Source organism: Stegodyphus dumicola, chromosome 1 (genome assembly GCF_044657685.1).
Source record: "Stegodyphus dumicola isolate Sdum_Otavi_A_Nest chromosome 1, ASM4465768v1".
Classification (NCBI taxonomy): Eukaryota; Metazoa; Arthropoda; class Arachnida; order Araneae; family Eresidae; genus Stegodyphus; species Stegodyphus dumicola.
In genome coordinates, this window is record NC_140768.1 from 189,262,802 (window position 1) to 189,283,554 (window position 20,753).

At 30.4% G+C, this 20,753-nt stretch overlaps 1 protein-coding gene across 1 annotated transcript in view; it reads right to left on the reverse strand.

The window, feature by feature from the left end:
• The window catches only part of LOC118205085 (uncharacterized), a 130,832-nt gene that overhangs the window by 67,179 nt on the left and 42,900 nt on the right, over positions 1 to 20,753 (reverse strand). Inside the window, exon 5 of the mRNA XM_085824063.1 lies at positions 16,183 to 16,316. Coding sequence (XP_085680189.1) covers positions 16,183 to 16,316 — 134 coding nt within the window. The remainder of the gene's footprint in view (positions 1 to 16,182; positions 16,317 to 20,753) is intronic.

Below are 20,753 nucleotides of genomic sequence, written 5' to 3' on the forward strand. Positions count from 1 at the left end.
ATTTAATATTGTTAAAATGAAAAAATTATGAACCTTCTTCTTTTGTTTATCATTGCTTCAGCACATGATAAAGTGAGTAGAATGTATCTAGATCCCTTATCATGCAGGCAAATAAAATAAATAAAAAAAAAGCTTGCTAATCCATCTGTTGATTCCCATCCCCTCCCCCTTAATTACTGACTGATGTAAAAAATTGTACAGTACAGTATATACATATTTTTAAAAGCTTTAATTAATTAGAAGATATATGTAAGACATTGAATATTGTTAAGAATATATTTGAATATATTCAGCTTACAACATTTAGCAAATATATAGCTCAGAAAAATTAACAAAAACATATTTCAACAAAAGGAATATATTCAGCTTACAACATTTAGCAAATATATTGCTCAGAAAAATTAGCAAAAACATATTTCAACCAAAAAATAAACAATATTATCCAACAAAAAATAAATTTGGACACTGCACATATACCCATTCTATTAAATACTTTAGTTTTATTTGAATAGCATAAGGTATTTCTCCCGCCTTCTTAACGAGCATCCGTGGTGTAATAGTCTGCACACTCAGAGGATAATTAAGAGGTCCGCGGTTCAATATTTGGCGATTGTTCATTTTTCATCTTGCCTGCTTACAAAAAATACCTAATGTCTCTACAGTGGCATCCAAACTAAAAGGGTGTTGAATGATGATTCTCCTCACCCAGGATTTGGTGATTGGGTCTCCTAAAAACCCAGTTGCCCTTTAAAAGGGGGAGTATATAAGGTATTTCTCCTGCCTTCTTAATGAGGCCTCGTGCTGTTACGTTTCGATTCCCGGTGAAGGCGTTGCTAATTTTTTATCTTTCCTGCTTCCAAAAAATACCTAATGTCTCTACAAGAGAAAAGTTATGTTTTTAGTTTTACACAAATAAAAAAACTAGTTTGTGCTTAATTATAGTACAGTAAAAATAAACAAATAGACATTAAATTAAATCATTACAGTACCAAAGTGGGTAGGAGTTTAATGTCAAAAACACTTTTCATTAATTACAGTAACAATGTCTGAGTATTTATAACAATACTCAGACAGATATATTTCAAATTAAATACATTTTAAATTATATCAGTTAGCTATATTAAAAAAAAGATTTTTAATAAATTTTATTTGTAACTATATTTATTAAAACTTCTGCAATTATTAAGAAATTGTAAATGGATTAGATCTGAAAGCTGAATGAGAGATTTTATGTTTTACCAAATGAAAGCTGGCTATTTGCTAGGTTGCATGGATGATAAATGCATGGTGGCATAATGTAATACTCCAAAACTTTTCATAAGACTAAGTTAAAGATGTTTCTAATGTCAAACTAAGATTAGACATTTAGTTAAAAACCTATCAAAGTACAAATAAATTTTGTCTTTAGTCAGATTAAGTATGGTATTTAGACAAAAACAAAAACAAAAACAAACAAACAAAAAAAAAATGTTTAATTTTGTATTAAAACTGCACAATCTTAGTTCAACTTTTTTTTTAAAGGAAAAAAAAAAGAATCCTGAACACAGTGTTATGAAATTTGTAAAAAAATATCGTTATCATTAAGTACGAGGTATATGAAATAGAACTATCATGCTACCAGATTAGAACCATCATTTACTTGCAGTTCATTTGGAAAACGTCAGCTACAAAATGTCATCAAATCCAGTGTACAGCTTTGGGTACTAATAAATATCAACACAGGGACAAAATTCTGGACCAGATCCTCAGTTGTGATGAAAAGTGGATTTACTTCAACAACACAGGCCAAAAAGCGGGTTGATCTGCGCCTGCTGCACCAATCGGCAGCATCGCTTGACTAACAATAAGATCATGCTTTGTATCTGGTGGGATTGCTGTAACATTATCCAAAAAGAGTATCTGGAAAAAGGTAAAACCCTCAGCAGTAAGGAATATAGCAAGATGTTAGTCTGTGTTATGCTGCTGCGAAGGAAAAATGTCAAACTGAGTTGCGGCACAGAAAAGTAATGTTCAATCAAGATAATACAAGACCACATGTGTCTGCATTTACTGGCTGAACTCTGTATGGACTCGACTGGAATCTTTTGCCACACCATATAGCTCCAACATTGCTCCTTCTAATTTTTTTTCACATCTGTAGTTACATCTTGCTGGTGTTTTTTTTTTCATTCTGCACAGGACATCCAAAATTAGGCTGATCTGTTTTTGGACTCGCAGCCACCACGTTTTTGGGCCAAAGGCTTTGAAAAACTACCAAACCATTGGCAGAAAATCGTAGATTTGGGTGTTGATTACTACCTGCACTAAAGATACTGCTTTCATGTTTTTTCTTTCTAACTTTATTAAGAAGTTTTTTTGGCGAAGAACATTCATTACAACCGGATATATATATATATATATATATATAATTTATTTCCTAAACAGTATTTATTAATAATTACATGTTTTAATTTTTCCTTTTACAATTGAAATATTATTCTTCGTGATGATTTAACTCCAGTCCCCCTTAAAACATTATTAACATTTTGCTTTCAAATTACTTCAAAACATCTTTCAAAATATAACTCATAGACTCCAACCTTCAGCAAACCTTGTCAGTAGTCAACGCGCAAACGACATTTTTACAACTTTGAAAATGTGCGCGTAGCGTATGTTGTAATTAACCATTCATTAATTTTAAATTAATAATTAATTGTAATCAATTTTATTACATTTAAAATCCATATACATATAAAACTGAATAATTAAAAATATACCTTGTAAATTATATGCACATTTAATTAGAAATTTTCTTTTAACTCCTCAAGCATTCACTAATAAAAAGTACTTCAAATCACTACTAATCATAGAAAAAATCAGAAGCTATAAATCATATCTTTATTCTGGATATGATTTCTACAGGGAAATAAAATTTAAATAACCAAGAATGATACATATAAGTATTAAACAAAATACGCATAATTTATGAATGCAAAGATTTATATGTAGCATGCTTAGCAAGCTTAAGTTCTGATTTTGAGAATGTGTTTTTATAACACAGTTCTTCATTTGCCTGCATATTTATTTTTTCAATCAAAACTGCTTCAAGAGTTTTAAGACCTAAATTTGGTCGAAATTCCGTCTGATTTTTTTTAACAATAGAAAAAATTCTTTCGCAAGCTGCATTTGAATGAGGTATTATTAAGACCGCAAGCATTACAGAAGGCAATACTTTATATTTAATACACCCATTCATATTTTTTAATTTGGCAATTTCTCCCCATGCTATATCAATACGCAAATCTACAATTTCTTTCAAATCATCTACTTGATACATGGAAAATTCAATTTCTACTTGATTAAGACATTTTTCATCAATAATGGATGGAAAAGTATTCATCAAGTAAAGAACAGATGAAAATGAGACTTCAGTTCTCAAGTTGATGTCAGCAACTTCAGCATGTTTTAGAAATGGATCACTCAGTGGAAATTTATCAATTATATATGAACATGCAGTTACAAAAAAAGCTCGCACAGAATTGAAAAATGATTTCACTTCACTTTCATTCAACTTGGCATTTTTTAAATATAGTCTTGTTTCCGCACCAATCACTAAATTTTCATTTTCTTTTTCTTTACTATACTTCTGAAATGGAATAGACGTTAGAGTAACATCTTCATTTTCTTTAGAAATTACTGATGGTTTTACGAATCTAACAAATAAATTCATTAAAAGTTCAAAAAGTTCTCTTCTCAATTTATGTATATAAGGAGCTTGTTGTTGCAAATTAATATTTACTGTTATAAACAAAGGCAAAGTATTTTTCAAAAATAACAAGTACAATTTGGTGGTCGGTGACTGTAAAATTTTTTTAATGTTTTGCAATCTCTTTCCTTCATTCTCACTGTTATCTGGTTTATCTCCAAAAAAATTTATCACAGCATCCCACTGTTCCAAAATCCTTGTTATAGATTCTAAAAGAGACAACCATCTCGTACTGCAATATTTCAAAATTTTATGAGATTTTGCATTCTGTCCCAAAATTTGTTGAGCAACTTTGAAGCTATGCTTCCGTTTCGAACTTTTCTCCAAGTAAAAATATATATCTATTATCAACATTTCAATTTCTGAGCCAATTAATTTTTCAGTAGCTTTTTTTGCAGCTATATGCAAGAGGTGGCACGGACAGCCTCGGGTGATTATACTTGGTTGATGCATTTTGATAAATGATGCTACACCTTTAAACTTTGCAATAATATTACTAGCGTTATCTGAAGAAAATGATAAGCAATTTTTCCATTCTAAACCTTTGTTTTTAAAGTTTTCATTTATACAATTAAAAATACCTTCTCCTGTATTATTCGTGCATTCTAAAATAGAAATCAATGAAGTAATTATCACTCCCTTTTCTTTACTGTAGTATGTTATAACCAATGGGTACAGTTTGTTATCATTGTTATCATTACTTCCATCAGTACTTAGAGAAAATGATGTACTGCACACTGATTTTATAATATCAGCAACAGTATTTTATGCAAGCGTTTTCACAATAGCAGCAGTTTTGGTATGACCGCAGCTAAATTTTTTTGCTATGGCAGAATCCGGAAACATTGCTTTGAAAAGCTCTTTGGAATGATCCGAAACAGAAAGCGGTAGATTATGTTCAATTAAAAAACGAACAAAATAGCATTCGGCTTTTATAGGATCTGTTTCATCATCTTTTATTAAGAAATTTGTTATTTCTTTAGATTTTACGGTGCCAAGTTCTATATGCTTTTGAGAAAACACATGCCGTTTACAGTCATCTTTTCCGCCATGAGCAACCGAGAAGTCTTTGTTGCATACACTGCAGTGTGCGTGATTCACAGAAATTTCAGACGCTTTAATGCATGGAAATTCTGAAGAATATGAATCTTTAAACTTCTGCTTTGATAATTTTGGCTTCTTCGTTCGAGGCAGCATTATGATTAAAAATCTTTCACCTGATTCACAGTTCACAAGACACACGCTAAGTTCTCGCCGTAAACTACAAAATGCAGCCGAATGCAGCCTAAACACGCATCAGCGAGGAACCTGGGAGACAGACAATTGGGTGGAACTATTGATAAGTCGTTAACGGTTGGAGTTACTGATCTACGATTGGCTAATTCTTCAAAACTAGGAACGCACTCAACACGTGATATATGATAACACGAGTATTCAGCCAATCATCGGATGAATTAGTTGGTTCCGTTTTGCGTACTGGTTCTCCTGCTCTTGTTTCTGTAAAATCCGTAGTTTTTTCCATACTTTTCGTAGCTCGTAGTTTTTCATGAATTTCCGTAGAAACTACGGAGAATCCGTAGTAGTTGGAGTCTATGTATAACTTACCAGTATGGATGCACACTTTTAAAATAATTCTACTTTAATTAAACTTAGGAGATAATATAATCAATTAATCAATATTGTTTAGGAAATAAATTATTATTAACTAACTTTGCAGCAATTGCGCAAGTAATAATAACTTGTATTCGCACTAAATGGATTTAAGTTCATACAACATTTGATATGCTAAATAGCAGCTATTAGCGCTATTTATCTCTTACCTAATGTACCCACTTTATATATTATCTCCATCCTTTTTAAGCTTTAAAATTCTTATACAAAAACTTTACTGTATTGAAGGTTAGCAGCCTCCTTACTTTTATATCTTGCTAGTTTAACTCATATTGAAATCACTAAATGTCATTCCACTAGATGACAAACTTGAAAATTTAACGCCATGCCTGCTACAGATAAACCCAAAAAAAGAATTTCTATGAAAAACATTTAACTGTATTTACATGATTACATGCGGTACTTGACATATTAAATATATAGGACAGACTAAAAACAATCTAAACTTTCGAATCAATAACTATAGAGCTCAAATAAAAAAATTCAACGCACAAAAAAATAGCATTAAAATAAGTACACCATCACAACTTAATACAGCAGAATTAGAACACTTTAAACACCATAACTTCAACTCTATTCAACTTCAGATACTAGATATAATACCCAATCACAAAACACGAATTTTTCAGGAATCTCTCTATATACTAAAACAACGTTCACTTTATCCATATGGACTTAACACATAGTCATAGAGATACTTCTAAGAAGTCTATTTTCAGCCAATTTAAACTCTACAGCATCAAAACGCAGAGAGGAAAAAGAGGAAGCAAAATAAAAAATAATGCGAGATTTTTATCCACTTTGAATACACTTGCATTGAAAAAACAACTGAAATGTTTTTTAGACTCAGACTGCTTTCCCAAGAAACTTCTCAACTGGTTACACTCCTGTACTAATAAATTCCTTATCAAACTAAAAAAATTCATTCAAGAAAGCTACAACAACATACAAATCATTAAAGACATGATTCTTGATTTTAGTCTTTTCAGACTCTCTAATAGTCTCACTCAACGCAAAATTTATTTTAAAGTCAATTTTCTGCATCCGCAGTTTGACAATATTCATTTCTCAAGAATCATCAGAGATTGTAAAGATTACTTCCCCGCAGTTGACACAATACCAATGATTGCATTTAAATATCAAAGGACCTTAAGCAACTTGCTTACTAACCACCATGAAATAGATGAAACTGCAGAATGACATTGTAAGACACCAATTTACAGCAATTACGTAGATTCTCATCACCAGCACATAATTACTGGCAACCTGAATATCATACAAAACCATCAACTAAAAACACTAATGAGTTATGGTACAAAATTTAGACCAGTCAGAAACATGACTACAAATTACTGTTACAAGACTTTCGAAAACAACATCAACGAATTTATAGTTAAAGCAAGCTATCAACTGAATTTACCCATAGATACCTTCTTAAAATGGAAAGCTAAAATTCTTCAACGCATATCCACAGAAATCAGTCACCTCAAACTTAAAAGTACACTGAATTGGTCGCAACTTACATCAGATATTAGTAAATTAAAACAGCTTTTTACTATTACAAAAATAGATAAAGCAACTAATAACTTTAGCATTATATGAAAACAATTATACACTGAGATTATTCATAAAGAACTTCTCAACGCAACTACTTATCAATTAGCCAACCTTACAGAAACATCTATAATAAACAGGATTAAAACTTTTCATAAGAAACTCAATATTACTTTCAATGCAAACTACAACAGATTTACTAATCTTTATGCGATTCCCAAATTCCATAAAACACCATTAAAATTTAGATTTATAGCTAATGAAACTAATAATTACAAGAAAAATATAGACTATTATTTTTCAATTCAACTTAATAAAATCTGTAAATTTATTTTCAATGATTGTAACACTAATCATAACTATTGCTGGATCATTCATAATAACACTCCTGTCATTAATACCATTCATACCATTAACATCCAAAACATTAACTGCTATGATTTTGAAAACTTATATACCTCACTTCCTCTAGAAGAAATCTATACCAGTCTACTTGATCTACCAAAACTTTTCCCTAATATACTCAATATCATGACTCTTGACAAATGGAAAACCTACCTAAAATGCACACTTTTTCATAACTACATCAAGTTTCAAAATCAACTTTTTAAACAAGTCAGAGGATTGCCAATGGGCTTACATTCCAGCACCTCGATCTGTAATACGAGGGCTATCCAGAAAGTAAATTACGTTTTGGAATAAAAAAATAAACAAAGTATAGGAAACAAATTTTATTATATACAGATGAAAGCCACACTCAAATACTACTTTTCTACATAGTCACCATACAAATTAAGGCATTTATCGTAGCGATGTACGAGCTTGGAAATTCCTTCGTCGAAAAATTCGGCCGCCTGCGCCTTCAACCACTTCGTTACCTCTTCTTGCCTTCCATCTTGCACAAAACTTGTGGTAACCAAGCTTTTCGCTGATGATTTCGTGGGGGATGTTTCCATAACCGGCACTTCGCGAAATTTGTGGAAAACTCAAAGAAAGTTCCGTTATTGTGAAATTTCGATTTTCACGGACTTTAGCATCGACTTTTTCGAGAAGTTCGGCGGTCACTATGCTGGGTCTCCCACTTCGATCTTCGTCGTGAACATTGGTTCGGCCATTTTGAAATCTTATGACCCACTGACGCACTCCACCTTCAGTGATAATGTTGTCCCCATACACTTCACGAAGCTGCCGATAGATTTCTATCGGTTTACAGTTTTTTGCAGTCAGAAACCTTATTACTGAGCGCACCTCGCAGCTCGCGGGATTTTCAATTAACACAGACATTTCAAACCGTCACAGTATCTGAACGGAGCACAGCACGACCTCTCACTAGCACGGCTAGATGCAGACTGAGCTGCGCAACGCTCTGACCCCAAGATGGCCACGCTAGCCCCGCCCCTAGTGGACACAGACGGAAACGTAATCTACTTCCTGGATGGCCCTCGTATCTTTTTATTTGTCAAAGAATTTAACTTCCAAAAAAATCTACAACCACAAGAGTTAAATTACTACAAACACACCTACAGATATATTGATGACCTTATTACAATTAATAATTTTGGTAAAATTGAAAACTCCGACATTTATCCGAATTGTCTTAAACTTAATAAAACTAATAATTCACAAAATAGCATAGACTTTCTAGATCTTCAAATCATTAACTAAAAAAAAAATTTTACTTTTTGACAAAACAAGAAACTTCAATTTCAATACTAACAAATTAATAAATTGGAACTCCAACATATCCAAAAAAGTAATTAACAATACTATAATTAATCAAATACAACAAATTAAAACTATATGCACAGATACAATAGATTTACAACGCAAAATTTTGATCCTTATCAAAATTCTCAAAAATAACCTAATTCCCTTTCAATTTATCAACCATTGCCTTAAAAGAGCAGGCGTTAAATACTCACTCTAAATCTTTAACTGATAGGGATATGATAATTTATTCCTAAACCTGAGAAGGCGGTATAAGTTGGATGACTGTCAGTTGAAAGATTTGTATACAGTGTAATTACTCAATTGTATATATTGTAAAAAGCTAATTGTCTTCAGACATATACTGTTACTAAAAAAATGGGCCTATTTCCTGCCTTTAGACTGTCTATTAGCTCTTGGACAGCGAAAATGCCTTTTTCCTTTCTTAAATTCTTAATCATTGCGACACGACAATTAGCCAGAAATTAATTAATTTCCATTCACTAGTATTTTCAAAAAAATCTTAACAGGCGGTCTCTCTCAGATAAGAACTCCACAAAATACATCCCTCAAGAATTCCAAGTCCCACCCACTACCATAAATTACTTCACCCAAGTCTTACCGACTGATATCTGAGTCAGACACGAAGAGAACACTTTGCCAACTCCCCCACTAGAAAGAATGTAAGTTACTTAATACCTTTCTGGCCTTTATATCTTCATGTACATTCACTGATCTTATTTATATTATTTTTATGTTTTCTTTGATTTGTTTTTACAAAGTTTGCATTATTTATCTTTTTTATAATCTTCTATGCTTATTTCAACTTTACTTTGAATTCGATTTCATAATGACAATTTCCAATGTTTAATTTCTACAAATAATATAGTACTCAAATACATAAAGATGATAGTGTCGGGGATGGTTACTCGAGTTTTACAGGATTTCTCTACAGTAATTGATTATTACTCCAAATTGAATTGACTAAAATGCTTCATGAGAATAAGTTCTTTGAGTAGCAATTATTCGCGGAATGTTTGGCCTGACTAGAATTGCCGGTTTGGCTTTAACTTATAACTCGAGTAAAGACGAAACACTTTCATATTTATGTATTTTTATCAATTATTGTTCATTGAACGGGAGTTGGTTTGTTCCCCTTGAAAAGTTAACTAATTTCTGATCAATGACAATAATTACATGTTTTAATTTTTCCTTTTACAATTGAAATATTATTCTTCGTGATGATTTAACTCCAGTCCCCCTTAAAACATTATTAACATTTTGCTTTCAAATTACTTCAAAACATCTTTCAAAATATAACTTACCAGTATGGATGCACACTTTTAAAATAATTCTACTTTAATTAAACTTAGGAGATAATATAATCAAGTAATCAATACTGTTTAGGAAATAAATTATTATTAACTAACTTTGCAGCAATTGCGCAAGTAATAATAACTTGTATTCGCACTAAATGGATTTAAGTTCATACAACATTATATATATATATATATATATATATGTGTGTGTGTGCGTGTGTGTAAGATATAACAAAATATGACAGCTGTTTCAAAATATAATTGATGACCTCAAAATTAAAGATTCTAAATTTGATGATCTACCCCTAAATTCATCTCTTCTCACTTCATCTCATCTCTTCCAGAGTTTTCTATCTTACGTAACGTTTTAATGCAGATACCTCTTGTCCAATCAAATTAAATCTAAACCAAAACTCTGAAGTGAAACTTTCCCACTCCCAGCCTTCTTCCTATGACAGTATTATAACCTTCCCCTTTTTCCGCATAGCTTTCCTGCTGGCAAGACGGTTTTAAAACCAAGCTGCTGCTGCTTACTTACTTAAGATGACGTTCTAATTCAAACTGCAATTTATGTATTCAAATATAATTAGGAAACATCTTGTCTGAAAAAGGATGATTTGATATGCGTGGAAAAAATAAAGACTGAGATTTTGAAGAGTTCCACTGCTTTCATCTACGCATTTGAAATCATTACATATTTATAAAAAGCCGGTAGGATTAACCTGGTGCAAGTTTTCCCGAATGGATTTCGTACTCTGCTGCCTCAAACTACCAGTGAATCATCAAATTTGTTTTCGGTGTGTGATTTAACGGCATATTTTAAAAGTACTTTCAAATCAGTGAGTATCGGTGAGTTCAAAAGTGAAAAGTATTTCGAATCAAGGTCAGAGCCTCCAACGTAGTGAAATATCGTTACTGGTTGTCCCTCGCTTCGAATATTTACAATGTTTATTCATTTCCAATCATTGCGTAAAAACAAAATTAAACATCCAAAGTGCTTTGAAGGTCATCAACCTCATTAGTGAAATAAGAAATGCTAAATAGTATTTTGTGCTCTCTTGCATGTTCAGTGCTTTATTCGGAAAATTCTTCATATTCTAAGAATGCTATATTATCATAGGTCACCAAATATGATAGTGAAGTGGGTATTAAGTTCCAAGTGGAGTAAATTGTGTTTTTGAATGACTTTGCATTATAAGTAATTTTGCATTTATAAGTAACTGCATTGTTTTATGATTTATTAATGGTAATATTTTGCTTAAATCATATTGAGATCAAAGTTGATAATTTAAAAATTTTATCATTTATTTAAAATCTAGTTTTGCATTTCTGAATTGGACAATAAAAATTATTGAACTTGATAAAAATTTGGTAAAGAATTTGAAGGTTTGACTTAGGGAAGGTTCCTAATGTGAATAAGATTTTTGGACTATTGTTTAAATTTCTTTGAATTTATATTTTTTAATTTTTATTGTATGTTAAGAATAAAGCACTGTTTGAAATTTTTGAGTTGTAGGAATTTCTTTAATTTTTTTATGATAAATGTTAAAGGCTCTCACCTTATGAAAAAATACATTTTTTTAATCTAAGTATTTTTATTTTTTCATAAAATGGAGTGTGTTTTTAATATTCGTATGGAATGACAGCAGTTCGAAAAAGGCCAGTTGCCTCTACAGAAGGAACGGAGGCCTTTTCTACAGTAACTGCTAATTTGGCAAATCTTTTGGCCATTGGTGAAGAATATTAAACACCAGTTTGCTCAACTGATAAACCAATATGATGGAAATACTAGTATTTAGATAAAGTTGTGGAGTCTTCAAGTTTTGTAAAGAATAAGTAAATTTTAAAATGTCTTAATAATAGTGAAAAGTTTAAAATTTGTTGCGTTTATGAATGATGTGTTACAAAATTTTTATATTTTAAAATACCTTCCCTAATAAACATAATTAAATAACATGAAAGTTGGCATCTTAAATTGTATTATAATAGAAATATTTTCATCAACAAAAATTGGAAACACTTTTATTTGAGCATTTACTTTGCATAAATATTTGAACTTTTACTGTGTGGAACTTTACAAAATTTCATTGACATTCTTACCTCAGAACTCTAAAATATGCTTTTGTTTAAAAATAATACAGTGCTAAAATTCATAATTCAATTCAAAATTTTATGACTTTCAATGAAATGTCAAAATATCGGTCAAATTTTATGGCAATAATTTTTGTTTAAAAAAAAGTAAATATGTTTTGTATTTTCACAATTATAACTTTAACATTTTGCTGCTCTAATGCTTTTTCTTCCACTCTGCTCACATAACCTTTCTTTTGAAGGAGGGATATGTAAGATATAACAAAATATGATAGCTGTTTCAAAATATAATTGATGACCTCAAAATTAACATTCTAAATTTAATGATCTACCCCTAAATTCATCTCTTCTCACAGGTTCCAGAGTTTTTTCTATCTTGTGTAACATTTTAATGCAGATACCTCTTGTCCAATCAAATTAATTCTAAACCAAAACTCTGAACTGAAACTTTCCCACTCCCAGCCTTCTTCCTATGAAAGTACCACAACCTTCCCCTTTTTCCGCATACCTTTCCTGCTGGCAAGATGGTTTTAAACCATGCTGCTGCTACTTACTTACTTAAGATGACATTCTAATTCAAACTGCAATTTATGTATTCAAATATAACTAGGAAACATCTTGTCTGAAAAAGGATGATTTGATGCATGTAAAAAATAAAGATTGTGATTTTCAAGAGTTCCACTGCTTTCATCTATGCATTTGAAATCATTACATATATATAAATGGAAAAGTTTCATTACTATCAGATATCTACATATTTATGGTTCAAACAACAATGTACTAAAGCCTGGCATAACTCACACATGTGACATATGTCAACCTCTGATAGGGCATCAGTAATACTTATTTGAATCATAATTGCAATTCTAGCATACCCCAACCTCTAGATCTAGATATACACTCTAGCCTATACCAGACGGCTGGAGAGAAGGGATTCAATAGTATAAACTTCATTCTTTCATTTCTGCTTACTCCCATAGAACAGTCATGCAATTCAAAGTTGGCATTTTATATAACAATTTTCAAGATATTTGTATTTCTGTTGCAAAGGACAGAAATAAGTAATAATTACAGAATATCCCCAAAAACTGGCCTATCATCTATGCATTTGAAATCATTACATATATATAAATGGAAAAGTTTCATTACTATCAGATATCTACATATTTATGGTTCAAACAACAATGTACTAAAGCCTGGCATAACTCACACATGTGACATATGTCAACCTCTGATAGGGCATCAGTAATACTTATTTGAATCATAATTGCAATTCTAGCATACCCCAACCTCTAGATCTAGATATACACTCTAGCCTATACCAGACGGCTGGAGAGAAGGGATTCAATAGTATAAACTTCATTCTTTCATTTCTGCTTACTCCCATAGAATAGTCATGCAATTCAAAGTTGGCATTTTATATAGCAATTTTCAAGATATTTGTATTTCTGTTGCAAAGGACAGAAATAAGTAATAATTACAGAATATCCCCCAAAACTGGCCTATCTACATTAGTAGATCTATCATAGTCAGGTCTTGGAATATTTCTGCATTTTTCACATCTGCTGCTGAACAGCATGATAAAAAATCTTTCAAAAATTATGTCAACTGTTAAGGATATACTTTAAGAAAGATGGTGTCCATAAAAATCGCAAGTCAGCCACTTTTCAAAGTTCAAAACATCAGTAGTTAAAAACATTTTGATACCACCACACATTTTACCATTAGCATATGTACCTGTTAAATTTACAAACAGTAAGAGAACAAACAATATTTACAATGGATTTACAAATTAATCTGAGGATACCTGAGAACTAAACAGTAAAAGTTAAGTATTAAAATTTCCTTCAAATAAATCAGTCTCTTTCACATATAAAAACACATACATTAACATTTTTCATTCATTAAGAAAATTCATAAATAAATTCTCATAAAATAATCTATGAGTGACATTTTTACCATGAATGATTAAAACACAGGTTTAATCATTTTTAAATATCTAGACACATAACAATTTTAAAGGGATCCATTTAATTAAGAAATCTACTTTTAAAAATGTTTCCTTCCCTTCACAGAAGACACCAGCTCCAAATGAATTCAGTAATACAGGTAGAAAATAAATGTGTTCTTTGTCTTTTAAAATTTACCCAAATATTTCAAAACTGGCCCTTTTCTTAAATCTGAAGTTGAATTTAACTATCTGAACACAAAATAATAATCAGATTATTATTTTTTATTTATTTTTGTTAAAAAAGTATTTTTATAGTTAATAAAAGACGTTTCTAACACCACATATTAAAATACAAGACTAAAAATAAAAGGAAAACTTCTTTTTTACTATTATTAGTCATATATTTTTAATGAAGGAAAATTAATTTTTTTTCACACATACTATTTGGCACCAAAATGTCATTTCCACCCAGAAGGGCAGCTACAAACCATTCCAATTATTTTTTTAAAAAACTTTTAAAATGTAGCAAAGTTTTTGCCATACAATGGTGATGATACTTCTATAACAAAGCATAAAACATATGATGTTGGAAACATCTTTTATTAATTATTAAAAAAATTTTTAACAACATAATTCGAAAATGTGCAACTTAAAATATGCAAGTGATTATTCCATGAAGGTCAAATATATGTAAAATATAAAAAATACGATGGCTTTGCTCTATGTGAACAGGCAACCTCTAATTAACTTTCCACAATTTAGGATCTCTCCCTAGACCAGTAACTTTGAGAACATTCTAGCCTATTATGTAACAGCCACTATAAATAATGCCATTTTGCGGACAGAAGCTTGCCTCTCGCTGCTGCTTAAATTATCTTTCCTTCGTTAGAAATAGTGATGACGCAGAAAGTTTAAATTAAATCGTACTTGGTTTAAACCACTATTGAATATGTAATTTGGAGAATTTCATATGAAGTAAAGCATGATCTATGGTGAAAATTGAATTAAAGCTATGGAATAAAGATGTGCAATTAAAAGCTAAATCATCTTGTCTCATCATTTGGATTCCGCCTTACCACTCTGCAAAAGCAACGCCAAGCTTCATCACGACTGCTGGAAAATATCACATATATATATGGCATTAATGGGATTTTAACTAATTACACATACAAAACAAGCATATATAAAATTTTTTAGATGTTATAAATTAGACCAATTAGAACTATTATAAATTACATCAATTAATAACATTATTAAAAAATAAATATATATTTTATTAAAGAAATAATTACATTGCTTTTAAACTGCCCAGATTCTTTTCTAGTTTCAATTTGAAAAATAAATATCTTGTCTTAGAGATGGCAGAACTTCTAGTAACTGACGATGTGCTAAGATGTAGACATAATATATTTAAAATCAACTGCCAATTTACCAGATTGTGTTGATGACAAATACCTCAGTTGATATTATAACACGAGAAGATTACACAGAATTTTCTAACAATGATATTTAATTTGAAAAAAAAAAAAAAAAAAAAAAAAAAAACTGAATTGAGTGACTCATTGAAATTGCTAAGCTATTTCTCAAAAGGTGAAAATATGTTGATTTTCAATATCAAGCTAATACAATTGTAGCTGAGCTTGGAATATTTTCAAATATGTCTTGAAAAAAAGGCATCATAATTATAACACATTTATGGTCAACCTAAATGCAAACATCAACTCAATAGTTCAGAACTGCTGAGGTTGTAATATCTTTCATGTATACTAGCAAACTATATTAAAGTTTAAAACTTTTGTGAAGAAAAAGGCTTAGAGAAAATGTCCTGCAACAGCACATCTGTATGTACTTGGAAAGCTTGAACCCATTTAAAAAAATATGGTTACTTTTTTATAATAAATAGTATATGCTTTTGAAGATAATTTGTAAGAAACACAAAATTCCTCATAAACATATGCATCAATGACTGCAGTGATGCATCATGCTGTCTGCTTTATAAATTATCAAATTTTCGGTCACAATACCTTAAATAAAGTACAGTGAAACATCGGACGAGACCACTTAATAACTTACTATAGGTCTTAATTATACTTTATTACATTCATTTAATGTTCTGAAAAATGTATGAACAAAAAAATACTCACAACAAATGTTTTTCCAGAACCAGTTTGTGATACTCCAACCATATCTCTTCCACTAAAAGCAATGGGCCAACCTTGTGCTTGAATCGGAGTTGGATTCTCATGACCCAGTTCAGTGACAACTTTCATTAAGTTATCTAGATCAAATGAGGAGGAAAATATGGACTACTTACTAATTTTACTTAAAAGAGAAAAAATATACATTAAAAATTTTAAATATCAGTGCTTATTCTTTGATCCTTAGACAATAATAAAATATGAAACTTATATATTACTTCTTCAACAGTAAAACTGTTGCCAAGCAGCAAGATTAAGACCAATTATGGATAAATGTTATATCACAACACAATCATAACATATGCACTTTCGTTTGATGTAACCTAAACTGATTTTAAATAAGCCACTTTTTATTTCTATGAATAAGGATATAAATTAACAGATATTGCTGTTTCCCACTCCCCTTACATATTGAAAAACAAAACATGTGTTTGACAATTGTAGAGCTATATTTATGATTGTACTCTTGTTCATGTCCATCTGGTCGACAGAATTTATAAGGTATTTTCTCTCTCCTTTCAACGTGCCTTCGTGGTGTAACTGGAAGCATGTCCAATATGTAAATGGGAGGTCTGGAGTTTGAATCTTGACGATAGCATTGCACATTTTTCATGTCTCCTGCATTGATAAACCTAATGACTTCAAAATTTTACATCAGTTAAATGAGGAAAAGAACAGCAGGATATGACCAACAAAACAGTGAAAGGTTGGAACAATCATTCGTGGGAAGTCTATACGCATAGCATTCTAATTGGAACTTCAAGAAAACTCAGATGGCCTAATAAAATAGTAAAAATAATTTTAAAAAAAAAGTCTATATAAAGCAGGTTGAATATTTCCGCAGCCGTGGCTATTTGGTAGATTATGCAGAGAGACTGATGAAAGTTATTTTGAGAGATGTGGTTAGAAGTGCAACTTAGAATTCTGCAGGAAAGGCTGGTGCAGTGCTGGAGTGATCTCCACCAACTTTCATGGTTTTATGGCAGCCAATTTCCTCAGTTGATGGGATAATACACTAAGTACCTAAAATATAAAATGCTTCAAATGAAAAGGATAAAATTTATCACAGATTTTAGTTCTTACCACTAGAGGTGTGGAGTCGGCAGGGAAAATGACCGACTTCGACATCTGGAATTTAAGACTCCGACTCCCTCATATATATGTAAATATATACACAAGGGTTACAGCTTAAAAGAAGTAATAGATGTTACAGTAAACAAAATTGATGGCATAGCAAATTATTTATATTAATTAGCATTTATTATGAAATGGAAAAACTGGCATTAGTAGTGTCTAAGAAACAATATAACTTCGGAAAGATCTTCTTTGTTAGAGGACCACAGATCTGATTTGAGTTCAGAAGAGTCTTTCCACATTGACTTGAGTAGGAGGAAGAGCTTGTTACTGTTAGGGCTACTTCTTTTAACTTTTCAGGCTAGATTTTTATAAGTTCTAAAAGAGGTGTCTTGCAAGAGCAAGCATAGTTCTCTATTTCTTTAAATGCCATGTAGAAATCTTGTTTGTATATTTTCATTTGTATATCTAAAGTCTCTTGGTTCTTTATTTTCATTCGCTTTGCCTTAGCCTTTTCAATATTATCCAAAACTATTTCTCAAAATCTAATTCATCAATGAAAGGGGATGATAGAGACTCAGTTGCAATGTATGCAGTTTCACTGTCCTGATTTGATTACTCCCAATTGTTCTGAAAATAATTTCATTCTTATTGAATGTTCATAGATGGATTTCTTTGTCTTTTTAATTTGTTCGTCATCCAAAAAAAAAAAAAAAAAATTCAGTGTTTTGGATCTACACATATTGAACCCAGCAAGATCTCATTGTCTACCAAACTAGTTTCTCCTTTCTTGATTGAAGAAATGATTCCTTCTGCAATAATCTTTCTATTTCAGAAAGAACAAACATCACATTCTGTCGCCTTCTGTTAATTCTTCAGATTGTAGCTTTTTTGTAGCTATATACAGTGTAGAAAGAAGAGTTTCCAATTCTGTAAGATCATTCCAAAGTCTTTCTGTAAGTGAAACATTAGGGTTATCTACATTAAAAGTTCTTAATTCCAACAACCTCTATATCATCAAATATGTACTTCATCGCATTAATGATTAATTGATTTAACATTAATGATTGATTTGCGTTATTTTGTTTATGTGCTTAAGATAATTTAAAGATTCAGGTTTAAGTAAAAGTTAATTGAATGTTATACTTTTGAATGATTAAAATTATTGAATTTATATCAAAGTAATTTTAATTGAAAATACAGTACAAAGTCCAAAATCCGGACTCATCAGGACTTCAGTAATTCCGGATTTGGTATTTTTCCAGATATTAGATCATCAGTTTAAATCTAGCAAGATGGCATGCAGAAATTATAAAATAAAAAATATGAAATTGTGGTTTATGAAATAGCTACGTCTGGCTTTAAAATGTACCGGAAAAATGACTGAAGAGAACACCAAACATTAAATTTAAAAACTGCATAGATTTTTACTCTGCAGAACAACTTCATAAAAAAAAAAAGTTATTACGTATAACAAAATTATAATGAAATAAGTAATATCCCTTAATACAAATATTAATTATCCTAATAAATAAATTAACCAACTTCCCTTTGCAAAATCTTAAGAAATCAAATCGCATAAAGGACTTTGTTTCCTAAAAAATCACTCAAAACATTATCAATATCTTAAAAACTGTGAAATGAGCAATAAATAACATAAAAGAATTTAAAAAAAATTCTGAAAAGCAAAGTAATTAATGATAATTTATCTTATATTTTCAAGAGAAAAAATTACTGTGAAATAAGCTATATCCCTTCATACAAATATTAATTATCCTAATAAAAAAATTAACGAACTTTCTGTTGAAGAAAAAAAATCATGCAAAACTTTTCAATATCTTACAAACAGTGAAATAAGCAAAAAATAACATGAAAGCAACTCAAAAAACATAAAATTTCGTGCAGAAGTTTACTCTACAGAACAACTTTATCAAAAAAAAAAAAAAAAAAAAAAAAAAAAAAAAAAAAAAAAAAACAATAAAAATGTATTATATATATAAAGAAATGACAATGAAATATGCCAATCTCTTAAGAACAGTGACATAAGAAATACGATGAAAAATTGTTGCCAAACCCATATTTCTAAAAGAATGAAACTATTCAAAATGATGCGATTACATCAAAAATCTATCAACAACAATAAGACACGAAAATTGTTGCCAAAAACACATTTTTAAAGATGCGAGATGTGAGAAGTGTACTCGAAAGCTTCATTTAAATTTTTTTTTAAAAATACAAAATATTATAATTTTTCCAAAATTCTTTATGTAAAAGCAGTCGCAAGGATAAAAGTTTAACATGTCCAAAAATCAAAGAAAAATAAACTGTACATTTTTAAGAATAAACTTTTTTAGAAAAAATCCCGTTGAAAAGGTGTTAAGCTCAGTTAAATAAATTCGTATTTAATCGATTTATTGAAACACGAAATTTATTTTAAGTTCGTAAAATAGCTAAGTGCCCACGTTTCATGACGATGTGAAAATGGACTGTGTAGAGTAAAATCTCGCTTTACTATAGCCCATTATGTCTCAAAATGACGTGATTTCGTCACAAAACATAAAATTAAAAAAATTCTAATTTGAATTTCGAAAAAAATCGCTTCAAGGTGCACTGGCTTTTGTCTAGATGCAACTATGTACCAAATTTTGTAGCCGTGGGTCTATTAGCTTACGCGCAACGCGAACGAAAGACACACACACACACAGACAGACTCTTTATTTTATTATATGTAGAGATGAAATATTTATGATCTAAAGGGTATCAAAATTTACAAAAAAAAAAAAAAAAAAAAAAAAAGAAAAAAGAAAAAAAAAAAGAAAAAAAAGCTTAATATTTATTTGTTTACCTTATCAAACATTTCTTTCAATATAAGTTGTTTAAGTTGCTTCGTTTTTTATGCTAATACTTTCTCTTTAATTCTGTAGACAGACATAATCTCTTGTTCAAAGTTCCACTGTTCAAGTCCTGTAATTGCGGTGTCAAAAATTCCGATTAACTTGTCAATCAAAATTTTTTCATTTTCAGTAACTTCTCTGTCACTTTCTTCCCTACTGGTAGCGGTATTTTGTGGATCTAAAACTACATACTACAGATTTCGCCATTCATTAATTGATTGATGATTGAGAAGCATTGTCATTACAATGAAAAGCTTCTTTTATATATCATTTTATTACTGCTTCTCCAAATTTCTTTATAAAATCCGTTAATTGAAGAAGTTTACTTTTGTTTAACAATATCAAAAAACCTTTAAAATCAGCGGCTATCATCATCAAATTTAGCTATCCTTCACTATACTTATTTGGCTATGCATCGTGAGCTTGGTGACTAACGACAAGTTGTTCCGTTAAATTTTAACTTGCTTCTATCGTTGACTGAGACAATTAAGCCTGAATTGTATTAGTTTAGTATAATTATGTCTATTTCTTGCACATGCTTAAGGCTTA